This window comes from Eretmochelys imbricata, chromosome 6 (assembly GCF_965152235.1).
Source record: "Eretmochelys imbricata isolate rEreImb1 chromosome 6, rEreImb1.hap1, whole genome shotgun sequence".
NCBI classification, from domain to species: Eukaryota; Metazoa; Chordata; order Testudines; family Cheloniidae; genus Eretmochelys; species Eretmochelys imbricata.
The window spans coordinates 105,588,041-105,602,089 of record NC_135577.1 but is presented as its reverse complement, the minus strand read 5'-3'; the positions used below and the strand labels follow the sequence as shown (position 1 = coordinate 105,602,089).

Sequence of the window (14,049 nt, the reverse complement as noted above, 5' to 3'; positions counted from 1 at the left end):
AGTGCATCCCATACTACACCCCTCTCCATCCCTGAGGCTGGCGAGGGTGGTAAGGACCTGACTCTGCCCCCTCCTGGCCCCATTTGTGCACCTTCAGGATTATTCAGGCAGTCCATGGAAGTTGAGGGGAAGGCTCCATGCACCCTTCCCAACACTGCTGAGCACCTGTTGAAGGCCAAGCAGAGTTTGGCCCTCAGTGAGCAACCTCCTCCCCTCTACACCTCCCTAGGGGAGCTGGCACAGGCAAGAGAGAGACTATACTTACTGGCAACATGGATGCCCTAGGGAGTCTAAGGAAGTCCTGCATACTCTTAAGGCACCTGCTGGATGACAACAGAAGTGGAGCTGAGCCACAAATGGAAAAGCCTAGCATCTTTGCACCCCCTCTCCAGCAGGAATAAATAACTAGGAGGGCACATGCAGAGCAGCTGGCTTGGCAATTAGACAGCTCCAAACATAAGGAGAGGGGGTGCAGAGACAGTAGGCTTTTCCATTTGTGGCTCAGCTCCATTTCTGTTGTCATCCAGCAGATGCCTTAAGAGTATCCAGGACTTCCTTAGATTCCCTAGGGCAATATTGAATTCTGGAGAGTTATCTGATGGGAATTGCAAAAGCACCAAAGGGAGTTAGGAGCACAAGTCATATTGAAAATCAATTAACTCCCTCAGGTGCTTTTGAAAATCTCATCTGTAATGTCCGTCCATCACTGAGCTATTCCCTGTTATAGGGACCTCTCCTTTAATAATACTGATATTAAACCTTGTGCCAGAGAGAATAGTACTTCCACGTCCTGTTCCTGGTAGAAGTGCTCATTTTCTGACAGTGGGAGAAAGATTTAGTCTTCGTCTTCACAAGGCAAGGATAATTCTGCCCCAAATCTTCCATCAAACAAAACTACCACTGTTGGCAAATAGTAATAAACATGGTCTGGTTTTGCATGGCTCTGGAGTCTGAAAGACAGGAATCTAGAACAAGTGTCTCTACCACATTGCTGCACTAGGCTATTGTGGTGGCAATGGAGAATTAAACAGGAATAGAGAATAACTACTGAAAAGAGAAATCCCTAGTGAAATTCCATTGATTTACATGGCTCCCAGGAGACTGTGGTGATGTTGAAGAAGATCCTGTTTTGTAGAATCTAGAGCTGAACCCTGAATGCTTCACTCAGGACTTGATGCTGCCACCTGCACTCATGGTAATTAGTACATTACTCTCTGACTAACCCCTTTGTAATCAGTGGGACTATTCAACATAAGGGTACGAATTCCCTCCCCCTGGCCCAGTTTTTATTCAGTCCTTAATTGGGCAAAACTCTCATTTAAGAGCGTACTAAGGACTTCAGGATTTGGCCTGTAGGACTAATAGAAAGGAAAAACCTATAAGGACAGCCAGTTGTGTCTAGTGCGTTGGACACAATAGTCAAGAACAGTACATCCATATGTAGAAATGGCTCCTGCAATGCTACCAGGGTCACTAAGCTTTGATTTGCTGTGTAAATGCCAGCTGTACACAGTGAAGTTCCATCAGGGAACACCTTCATTTAGACTCCCAATTTTTTCTAGTACTTCACTGAAAGCAAAAGAGGAACACAAGCAGCTGAAGCACCTGACCTATTCTCAAAGGGCTGGGAGTTTTCACGGACTTCAGTGGAATTTGGATCAGGCCTTAACCCAGTCGCAATGCAGCAAGTCAGAAAGGGTAGAACAAACAGCTGTCACTCTGTTGCCTCAACATCCGCCAGATCCAATAACTAGATCTCCATCGGTCATTTGATACGGCAGAAATAAACCAGCTGTAACAGAATAATATTTTTACAGAATCATTATCTCGCTCTGAAACTGTGTCTGCTTGTGTGCCTTGGCAATTTCTATAAATGCCCCAGCACTTATATTTATAGCGCCAGGAGGTTGAGGAGCTTAGTTACAAGGGGGAGAAACATCTCCACAATTTCTAATACAGACCATTCATCTGTGACAATATTCTAGTCTGTTGACATTATCTTCTCTGCTGGTGTTTTCAAAGGGCAGTGTCTGTTGGTAATGCAGTGGGAGGAAGGTATTGCCTGGTAATCCGAGATAAATGGGAGCCAGGAGTTCGAATTTCTAATCCTAGCTCTGACACTGGCTTTGAGCAAGTCACTTAACTTCTCTGTTTCCTCATTTGTGAAATGAGGATAGTACCCTTCACAGGTGTGTTATGAGAATTAATTAGTTAAGATTTGTAAAGCATGTAAATGACTGGTATTGGGTAGATGCTAAATATTATTACTGTGCTACCAATGTAAATCTATGCCTGCTGAAGAAACTGCCTCATCCGAGTATTTGTCTACTTTTTAACCATTTTTTTCTGAGAGAGATCTTTAATAATCACCAGGAATCCTGCCACTGTGAACCCTCCACTTTAATGAGTATTTCCTGAAGTCCCAGGCCCAAATTCTGGTCTGTAACATTGGTGTATATCCAAAGCAATATTCTATTGCAGTCAATAGAATTGACTATTCTATTCAATATTCTATTGCGGTCAATAGAATTATTCTTGATTTACAGCAGTGTAACGGAGCAGAATTTGGCTCTTCTCTTCCTTTCATGGAACTCTATTATAATGATCACTGAGCATCAAATGTGAGTTTAAGAGGTACTTCATGTTAAAGCCAGCTTTCACCATCTGTTGTGCTTCTCCCTTGTCTTTGTCATTCTGTTGCACCTCGTGAAGTATAAAATTTGTCTGGCAAAGCATGAGAAGCAGTGGATTGGCTGTAATAATGCGGGAGCCTTCTCTTGCCTTCCCTACCCATGGGGAAGGTCAGCAGTAAACAGAGAGGGCCCAAGGATCAGACTGCACTGGGAGACCAAACCAAATCAAATCTCTGAGAGAACTGGCCATAATGAATACAAACAATATATGAAGCTCAAGCTCCTCTACTAAGATGAAGCCTAAGGCTGTTTGGCTTCTCCCAGGAAGCAAAGCTTTCATTTTGCTGTGACATATTAGCGGCTAAAATAGACTTTTTCTCCTCAGTAATCAGAAACCTGACCCAGGATTGTTGTTTTCTTCCTCCAGTGAAGCCAAGCAATAATTCTCAGGAAAATAATTCCTAGTACTGAGGTCTGTTAGCCCAGGGAATAACCTAAGAGAAGTGTTTCAGAGTAACAGCCGTGTTAGTCTGTATTCGCAAAAAGAAAAGGAGTACTTGTGGCACCTTAGAGACTAACCAATTTATTTGAGCATGAGCTTTCGTGAGCTACAGCTCACTTCATCAGATACATCAGATGTATCTGATGAAGTGAGCTGTAGCTCACGAAAGCTCATGCTCAAATAAATTGGTTAGTCTCTAAGGTGCCACAAGTACTCCTTTTCTTTCTAAGAGAAGTGGTTCAAGCTCCATCACTGGAATCAGTCAAACTGTACAGAACCTGCAGGAATATATCACGGGGACCAGTTCTGCACTTTAAAAGATGGGCTAAAAGGTCTTTTCCACCTCCGTTATCACTGATTCTAGGAAATATTTTAGGTGTCTTTACTCCCTGCCCCTCGCGCCTCCCCCAATTATTGTCATTATTTTTCTTGTTAATGTGCTCAATAAATCCATCCTCCCCATTTGGTTTGTGTCTTTTAGAGACGTCCAGGGGGGATGTGTCCTTTCCTGCACCGCGTGTGCTGGGCAGCGCTGCCGCTGCAGATACTCCTGCTGTTCTTGCTGCTCCTGGCGTTTCTGCTCCCCCTGGTGGAGGAGACCCACAGCTGCAAGCTTGCCAACAACTTTGCCCGCTCCTTCAACTTGATGCTGAGATATGAAGGCCCTCCTCCAACTTAACTCCTCTACAGGCACGTGGCGAGAAGTGACTGGCTTAGACATCCAGGCTGCTTTTTCCTAGGTGTCTTGACTATTGCTAATCCTCTAAATCTAGGGCTTCTAACATGGCCACCAGATTAACTGGAAACATCAACAAATAAACGCCGTATAAGGTTAGTCCATATAAATCAGGTATTAACAGTTAGAGCTAAATTAATATTTTTACAATATTATATGAATATATTTATACTATGAGTGTGTGTATATATATATATATATATATATTTTGTGTGTATATAACTATAATGAAAAACATCTAAACTCCACTGTTTTGCTCTAATCCTGCAATATTTTTGCTTCTGCCTTTGTTCAGCAACGAATAGCAGATATTTTAAAAAACTGAGTTCTTGGTGTTTACAACTGAAATCAAAGTGAGTGTGAGAAAATAAGGGATGTTCTGTGGAATCATGTGCCAGGAAAAATTGTCTCTGAGAGTGAGATGCAATGGAATCATGTTTAAATACGCTGTTTAACATTAGGCTTTAGCAAAAGGGGAAGTTTCTATTTGGGATTAGTAGCTAGTTTTTCTATTGCTTGATCCAGTCACCACTGTTGTCCATGCAAAAATTTCCATTGACATGGGTGTGAGACCAGGCCCACAGTATATTCAAATGCTCTTTGTGACAGTCTACCAACTTTTTCTAATGCTTTGTCTTCTGTCACTCCTGAAGTCAGAGAGGTAAAACCAGGCAAGGAAAGCTGAAAATAATGGGGCATTTTTCTAAACCTCACTCTAAACCAAATTGTAATTTTTATTTTATTTTGTGCAGCTACAGTATACAAAGCTCTGTGTAGCAGTGAGCTGTGCAAAAGAGAAAAATATGATCTTGTCCCCCCCCCTTTTAAACTATGAAGATCATCCACACGAATGATTTTGGCACAGAAATTGCTCTGGGATGGACCACATGATCTGGACAATGCGATGTAGCTTGTCTCAGCATCAGCATACAAACTGGCCAAAGCACAGAAATACATTAACAAATGCAGTCAGTAGACATGATTCCTTCCTAGCCGGCGTTATGTCAGTGGTTTGCTAACAAAATGTGACATGGTGTAATTGCATCAAGCACAATTGTACTACAAGTTTTTAAAAAGGCTGAGGTCTGGGACACTGAGGATTGTCATCCTTTTACCTAGCCTCGGGCCTGTTTTCATCAGCTCTTCTTTTTTAACAGGAATGTCTGCGCTCAATATGCTTTTTAACGGAAGTGCAGTTCACAGTGTTATTATGAGGAAACAACCATTTCATGGTGGTGTTTTACCTAATGGGAGCCTGCGTCTTGTCCAAAGGCGGGAAAGGGGATTGTTTCAAATACTTTGCGGCACTTCTTTGGTTCGCCCCCATTTTTCCTGTTCATTTTTATCCTCAGAGGCATAGTCATCGGACTGTCAGTCAAAAAATCTGAGCTAGTTTCCCCTGGCCTGGCGATTTCTTCGGATGAAATTTGAATTCTAGGTAGTGGCAACTGACTTTTTGTCTCTCTCCAAACAGAATCGTACCAATTCTATAGTGGGTACGCACTACTGTAGACTTGTAGGTGGGACTCACTTTTTTTTGTACCATAAAACCTACAAGAGGTTCATTACATCCTGCCATATTCTACTCTGCATACAAAACACCAATCCCCTATCGTAATACATGGGACTTCTGTGCCAAAATAAAAGGTAGAATATGGCCCATCGTTACATATGTTACATTATTGGAAGTAAATTATGTACTAACTACAGACCCAATTCCATTAAGTATAATGGTGATTACATGGAACATAAGAACGGCCATACTGGGTTAGACCAAAGGTCCACCTGGCCTAGTATCCTGTCTTCCGACAGTGGCCAACGCCAGGTGCCCCAGAGGGAATGAACAGAACGGGTCATCGTCAAGTGATCCATCCCCTGTCACCCATTCCCAGCTTCTGGCAAACAGAGGCTAGGGATACCATCGACCCCTCCTGGCTAATAGCTATTAATGGACCTATCCTCCATGAATTTACCTAGTTCTTTTTTGAACCCTGTTATAGTCTTGGCCTTCACAACATCTTCTGGCAAAGAGTTCCACAGGTTGACTGTGTGTTGTGTACTACCTCTGCCTACTATGTCAATAATTATGAAGAGCTGAAACAACAAAGTTTAGATCTGAGATTCCCCCAAAGTCTTTTTTTTTTAAATTGATAAAGAGAGGAAATGAGGGAAGAGAGGACAGGGTAGCATAGGAGGGAGAAGATATTCAGGAGTTCTGAATAGAAGGGAATAGGCAACAGTGGGGGGAGAGAGGTAAGAAGGTAGGTGCAGATAGAGAAGAGAGGTGGAAGAAGAAAGAATAGGGTCTGAAAAAGGAAGGCACGAACAGTAAGAATATAGAATGTAAAGAACAATCTCTATTAGGGTCCATCTAGTCCAGTGGTCTTCAATCTTTTTTTTTCATTTGCAGACCCCTAAAAATCTTTGAATGGAGGTGCAGACCCATTTGGAAATCTTAGACATAGTCTGTAGACCCCAAGGAGTCCACGGACCACAGTTTGAAAGCCAATGTCCTATGGTAACAGCAACCTTTCGTGGACCCCTTAGACATAGTCTGCAGATCCCCAGTGGTCCATGGACCACATGTTGAAAATCACTGATCTAGTCCATCTCTATGCCTATGCAGGATTATTTCCCATTGTACATTGTCCAGTCTAATTTCAAATGTCCAAGTGGTGGGGCCTCTACCTTTTCTCTGAGGAGACCATTCCCCTGCAGAGAGCTCTCACTGTCAGGGAGGTCTTATCTACACAATCATTTTTCTTCATGCTTCCTGCAGTTGCAGTGACACCAGGATCAGCAAAGGTGGGAGTTCTAATACAGTGAGAATACTGGTGTTCTAACAAACATGTTGTCCAACCCCCTCAGAGCAGGTGGAGAGGACAAGGTGGTCAAATGGCTAGCTGCTGCTCATGGCCCACCTACACTGGAGTGAGATCATTACTAGAACTGGTCAAAATGTTTTAAATTTAGGAATTCTGATGAAAAATGGCATTGAAATTTTGAAAATCAGCTCCAAAAAAAAAGGAAACAGTTATTTTTGTACATTTTTCAGTCAACTAGGAAATTAGAAGAAAAAATGCATGAGTAGGCAGAGCCAGAGGGGAGAAATGCAGCAGAAGGAGGAGCAGAGGAGGATTTGAAGCAATGTCGATTAAAACCTGGCAGTTAAGAGCTAGGAGAAGAGAGAGGAGACAGGTGACTTAAAGCAGAAAGGTGACAAGAAGAGGAAATTGTGAAAGACAAATAAGGGGTTTAAATATAAACAGGAAGGAAAGAAAGGCATCAAGCTGTGTCCTCCTTCGCAAAGGAGACAGGTGGAAAGGAACTATAATTCACAAGTGATGCAGCAAATGAATTCCTTCTTTGCAACTGTTATTTCCAGCAGAAGAGAGAGACACATCCTCCTCTCCCCCAGTTAGCTGGTTCAAGAGCCATGCAAATTCTGCTCTGTGCAGCAAGGATTTAATCATCTAAGCTCTGAACCATGTGCATCTCCCACCTCCGTTTCAAACCATTTCAATGTGTACAAAGAACCAGAAGGGGGATGGGGCAGGATAGAGATATAACAGTGTTTGTAGCATAGCCACTTTCTGCTTCTTTGAGGGGTGTTGTGGTCAGGAAATTAAATAAAACAGGATGAAAGGGAGGAGAGAAAAAGAATTATAACAAGTGGGAAAAGTTAGTTAAGGTGAAGATCAAGGAGGAAACGGTCAGGTTTTTTGCATGAAAATTACAGAATCTCCCAAGAGTTTCTGGGCACCGGCCTTTCTTGTCTGGATTGTTTTTGAGTTCAGCAGTGGATCTTACAAGCATTGGCAATACAAATGTTGGGGACATTAAAGAAATTATTTCCAGGCAAAGGGTCTTACGAAAATAAATTCCATGTCACCTTAAAGTTTCAATGTTGGGGCAGGTTTAAAAAAAATCTAAATTAGAACCACACTTTTGCCACTGGGGTTTTGCATTTAATTTATTCTTTAACATCTCTGCTGTAAATCTTGGAGTTTTTCTGTAAACAAACTAAGCAATACAAATATCTCATAGCAGAGGTGAATCTTTCTCTGTTTTTCATGGAAATCAGCTCAAACATTAGGCTCAGATTTCTCTCTTACACCAGTCTTATGCTGGAGTAACTTCATTTATCTCAGTGGAGTTACTCCCAGTTTACATTGGTGTAAGAAAAATGTAAATCAGGTCCTTTGTGGTGTGAGGGTGGGTTGGTGGTGGTGGTGGGGGGGCTCAAAGAGAAAAAATCCAATCTTCCCTCATTTCTTAATTTAATTGAGAAGATTTTGCCTTACTGATTTTTTGGAGCGTAACTGCTATTACGATGTGAAGCTCAAATAACGGTAGAGGAAAGCGGATTCAATTCTCCCCCTCACAGGACTTTGTTGGTTTCCTGTGTGAAGGAAATAGGCCCCAATATCTATAAAATGCATCCTAAGGAACAAAGTTTCAAGAGCAGTCTCATAAACTTTAGGTACAGATTTCTGTCTACATTTTTGCACACCATTTTTCTTGTCCTAACTTTTATAAACTCTTAGATCATTTCTGACTAGAGCAGGGTAAAACTTTTTGACTGATACTTTCTCATAAATGTCTGTTGGATTCACTTAATTTTTTCAGTAGAAAATAACAAACAAAAATTCTGAAAAAGTCAAAATATTTAATTTTGACATTTTGAAATGAAACATTTTGCCATTTTGAATCAAAACAGCTTTTCATTTTGACTTTTACTTCAGTTTTATTTTAAAATATTGAAAGGTTTAAAAAAACAAAAAACCTCACGTTACCTGAATATATTTTCTTCAATATGTTTGGTTTGCCAAAAAAGTAAAAAGTTGTGTTTTGGGTAAACCTGAATTTTTTTTGTTTTTGTTTGGCCACTGACCTGAAAAATCAGTTATTCACAGCTCTGTCTGTGACATCTGTCAATCACCTGGATGCTTCACAGTTGGGCTTCAGATTCGGACACAGTATGGAATCAATGCTGGCAGTATACTTAAAATGCCTGGCAATAGCTTCAGGGGGAGTGTACAGAACTGGGCAGTTGGGAGTGATCCACTCATCTTCCCTTCCTGACAGTCAGAAGTTTAGGGTTGCCTTGGGCATGGGGTTGCATCTCTGACCATTTTGGTTAATAGCCATTGATGGACCTATCCTTTATCTCTTTCTTCACTGAACCCAGTTATACTTTTGGCCATCAACATCCCATGGCAATGAGTTCCACAGTTTAACTTGCTATTGTGTGGGAAAAGTACTTCCCCTTGTTTGTATTAAAGCTGATGCCTATTAAAAAAAAATAGATAGATAGAGGCCAAACCTCAGTGCTCGTGCTGCCTGACGGGTTTACAGCTAATCCAGAGTCAGAGTACCTTCAAGGAAAGCTGTAGCCCTTAAATTAAATACATTTGAGCTTGGGAATTATTTGCACATGCAAATCAGACCAGCACCTGACTAGTCAGGCTGCATCCAAATTCACTATGTGTTGACAAGTAAACATTTTTATACTTGCAAAACTGCATGCACCAAAGTTCTTTAGCATACAAGATGTCATCCACTATCTGATGGGCCAGGATGATACCGCTTTGAAACTATGGCTCAACGGGCCAAATTCTGCACTCAGCTGCTCATGCAGGGAAGTTAGTAGGATCTCCACGCACTCCAAGTTCAGACTTCAGCCCCAGCCTTTGGAGAAAAGCCTCAGTCTAATTAGCGAATTGTAATTGATTCTGTAGCCAGACCTTTCAACAATTTTTTCCATGGCTGCAGTACAGTGAGGTAGAGAATTGCTATTGTGCTGCATACCTATTTATAGAATATTCTCTGATTCCAACCAGCAATTTAGATTGTATTAAATTCTGTTTATATAAGCCTCTCTCCAGTGCTCTTTGTGAGGAAAAAGTATGTTCTAAGAACACACACACAAAAGTAATATTCTCCTGATAACACCAAGATTGCAGAGCTATCATGATCTGTAAGCCACATAATACCTTATTTGCCTGGCTGTTATGTTTACTATAGTCAAGCATTTCTGGCTGAAAATAAAGCGAATAACCTAATTAATAAAACTCATAATTAATCATTATACAGTGATCACTTTGCGTAAATTGCCGGGATCTTAGAATCACTATTCATCTCAGCTTAATCCTTAATCATTGGAGTTGATTGATGTCCTCAGAAGAGAACCAGTTTCTCCAAAAAGTGACTATTGCAGATATCTACATAGTGTGTCTTTAGACAAAATAATTACCAGCTCTGTTATATACTGGTGCTCTGGGATCTCAGGAATTTACTCAGCTTGATCATGTCTAGGACATTTAAATACTTTGTACTTGGTGTGTGCATGGAACTTCCATTGGTGTGAAGGAGATTTACAAGAGCACTTCAAGAGGAGATAGGAGTTACACACTCAGTTGTGTAAATAAATTAAAGGGAGCAAAAGGAGTTCTGTAAACCAGTGGGTGGCACTGAAAAGTCTTTCTTGCTGCTTGGGAATCATGGGAATTGCCAGATAATAGTTAAGGACTAAATTTAAGTAGCAACAACATTCATTTCATATTCAATATTTATTTTGGCTCAGGTGGAGATATATTTATTTCCACCTTTGAAAAACGTTTAGGTAGTTACTCAGATAAATACACCTTTGACTGAAATCATGCATGGATTTTGGTTATGTGTTATTATATTGTATTGGCTGTAATAGCTGCTTTTGTAGACTTTACTGTCCATTGGTTTAGTTACTATTCTGCAGCTGAAAACACATTTACCAAGTGAAATGTAAGGGCTCCTTCCAGGGTTGCTGGGGGAAGTCAGGCAAGTTCTTCGTAGTTCTCAGATCATTGACCTGCTCTGAGCTCTTACGGTTCACTGTGTTAATCCAGCTGTGGGTGCTTGGCTATTCTCTAAAGTCTGCCTGTTAAAAAAACTGTAGATAACTTTGCACAGACACTGTGAACCATTCAGTAACCAATTTTAACATTTCTACCATATTTAACTGTGATTCAAAAAGTTTGATTATGTCTTGGACTAACCACGCTTATTTATTTGAATCACTGGACTTTTTGAGTTACACAGACATGCCATTTCTTTATTCATTTTGCATTTGTACAATGTTAAAATAAAACAAATCCAAGAACCTAAACAATTAGTTTCCCCAAAATATCAAATATGATTTAATAATCTAGCATGCAGTCTGTTTTATTTGTTTTTAAGTTCTTTGGTTTGTCCAGTTGAAAACCAGACCATGTGTTTGTAGAAGAGTTATCAGCATTCCCTGAAGAATAGGGTTTATCAGGAATATGCCAACACAACTGGTAGCCTAAAGGGCACCACTATAATTACAATACTATTCAAACTAAGCAAACCATTGTTACCTAATCTATTTTAGCAATTGACAGGTACTGACCACTGGGGAGGCTGAGCTGTGTTGGAGGAGGTGCAGCACCCCAATGGAGGTGGGAGGAGGGATTATGTCTTCAAAAGACATAATGGTTCCTAGGTGCTGGAACACAGGAACATAGGAATCACCATTCTGGATCAAATTCGAGGTTGATTTTATCCCATATCCTCTCTCTGGCAGAGGCCAGCACCATGTGCTCCAGAAGTCTCTGCCCAATCCCTAATAATTAGAGAGTGTCTTACATCTTGAAGCATATTTATCACTTTTTATATTTTTATATCACTTCCAAAATTGTTGTTAGTATTAACTATAATAAATCTTGATATTCTTGTTATCCATACAAATGCCCAGCCCCTCTTTGAATCATGCTGAATTTTGGGCCTCTATAGCATCTAGTGGCAATGAGTGCCAAAGTCTCCCTACATGTTGTGTGAAAAGGTATTTGCTTTTTTCAGTTTTGAATACGACAAATTTCATTTTCATTGACTGTCCCTTGTTCTTGTATTACATGACCAGGAGAACAAAGGCGATCCATCTCCGCTCTCTGGACTGTTTGTTGTTTTTCTTTTTATGATGTCCCCTCTGATTTGTCTCCTTTCTAAGGTGAACATTCCCAGTCTTTTCAGTGTATCTTGACATGTGAGTTTTTCCATGCCCTTGGTCATTCTCATCATCTCCCTTCTCTGAACTCTCTCTAATGTTAATTCTTCACCCACTGGAATAGCTAAAATCTGACCTTTCCTTCCTGGCCTGATAACTTATCAGTGACCTGGCCATCTCTTGCCTTGTTTACTGCAACCTTCTCCTGTCTGCCCTCCTCTGCTCCCATAACTGTCCCCTCCAGTCAGTCCACAGTGCAGTTGTTAAACTTGTCTTTTTCGCCTGCCAGTAGCTCCCACCCACTCTTTGGATATCTCCTGCCATGCATTGTTTCAATAGCTCCTCCTCACCTACACACCCTGCACAACTGTGCCCAAGGCTACATCTCCGATCTAGTTTCTTAACCCCTTCACAGCCTATCCCTGTGTCAACAATCCCTGCCTCACTGACCTCTTTATTACTGACTCACTCCTTCTCCCTGCCTATTTTCATGCCACCCCATGCTTGAAATAGCCTCCCAACCCCAAAGTACTCTGCTCCCCCTTTCCTCATTCAGCTTCCTCCTACACACCCACTTCTGCTACAAGCCCCTCAAACATCACCCATGTTAGAATTTTATTCTGATACATTTTTAAGTTATTCTGATCTCAATGAACGATCTTCTCTGGATCTCCCGGGACATCTTGCCCTCTCTCTAATCTGCCTTTCACACTGGAGCACTTGTGTCTTATACAGATCAGAGTGTTTTTGGCAGCGCTTAACTAATAATAATAGCCATCACGCCGTTTGTATTACAAATAACCTGCCCAAGCCCCTTCATTCTGATCCCTTTAAGCAGGCATTCATGGATAATTCAGCTATTAGCTATAGAAAGGTGCCATTTAATCAGAAAAGGGAGGGCCACCATTTCAAATTCAGCTGTGTTATCCCAGCCTTGTCCCTGACTTTCTAAGCACTACCATGTGCTCTGCAGTCTGGGTCTGCATGCCCTTGAGCCCCTTGGGACATTTGAATGACACAGTTATACATCATAAATAGCTGGGGTATTTTTCAAACAGAAAAATGGTCACTTCTGACAAACTGATCTAACAAACCATTTATCAACCACTGCAGCAAGCCATTTATTTTGGCCCTTTTGTTCGTTGGAAAAATGAACTCAAACCATTTCTGAAAAATAAGAGACAATATTGAAGGAACATTGCCAGAGGAAGATGCAAGCTGGCTCCAACCCTACCTGCCATTACTAGCTTTTTTTCTGGCCTGCAGCTGATGTCTTCCTCTATCTAGAATTCTTGCTTGGAGGGTTTATTTTTCAGAACATAGGGCCCCCCAAAATCTGAATGTCTCCTTTGTCAGTTCCAATAAGAGTAAAACACCACAGACTTGGTTTTCGTTGCACATATGTGTATCCCTGTACTCTGCAAGGACAGCCTAGCCATTACTGTGATCTGGGTATAAGAGGAAGTGTAATAATTGTACTGCTTGAAGAAAGACGACATTCCACATCAGTGTAATTTTCAAGTGCAGCTTTAAAAAGAAAAGTGTTTGTTTTAAAATGAAGCAAGGAAAGGTTAGAGATATATTTTAACAAGTTTTCAGTATTTTCTTCTGTTCAGGCCTGATCCCATGAGGTGTTGAGCCCCTTGCAATCCTATTGCCTTCACCTTCCCATTCAGCACCATGCCAGATCAGGCCTTTTAAAGGTATGGCTACACTCCCAGCTGGGAATAAGCCTGGCTTCAGCTTGGGACATGCTAAAAATAGCAGTGTGGATATTGCAGCTCAGTTGGCAGCTCCGGTTCTCCAGCCACCCTGATTCCCTGGGTCTGAGGTCAGGTGGGTGGCATGATTCTCCGCCAGAGCCACAATGTCTGCACTGCTATTTTTAGCATGCTAGCTCAAGCCCCGCGAGTGCGTGTCTGTCTACCCAGGCTGTGCGGCTGCCGTGTAGACATAGCTTAAGAGTCTTACCTGAGAGTCACGGGTTGAGCATTTTGTGTTTCTGAAGCTATTTGGATGTGTCATGATTTATTCTCATGTTTTCATTCTGTGTCTCTAAGTCATATGTGTGTGTATTTGACTGGAAGCCCTTCTATTAGCTTGTGCTCTCTTAGTTTCTTGTATAATTCCATGAGAGAGGTTTCCTTCTGAAAAACATCACAGCTATATTTCC

The 14,049-nt window shown here is 41.3% G+C and overlaps 1 protein-coding gene across 1 annotated transcript in view; it reads left to right on the top strand.

The window, feature by feature from the left end:
- Window positions 1-3,979, top strand: part of SYNE3 (spectrin repeat containing nuclear envelope family member 3) — an 84,934-nt gene extending 80,955 nt beyond the window's left edge. The window contains exon 18 of the mRNA XM_077819327.1: window positions 3,617-3,979. Coding sequence (XP_077675453.1) covers window positions 3,617-3,814 — 198 coding nt within the window. The 3' untranslated portion in view covers window positions 3,815-3,979. The remainder of the gene's footprint in view (window positions 1-3,616) is intronic.
- Window positions 3,980-14,049: the final 10,070 nt, after the last annotated feature.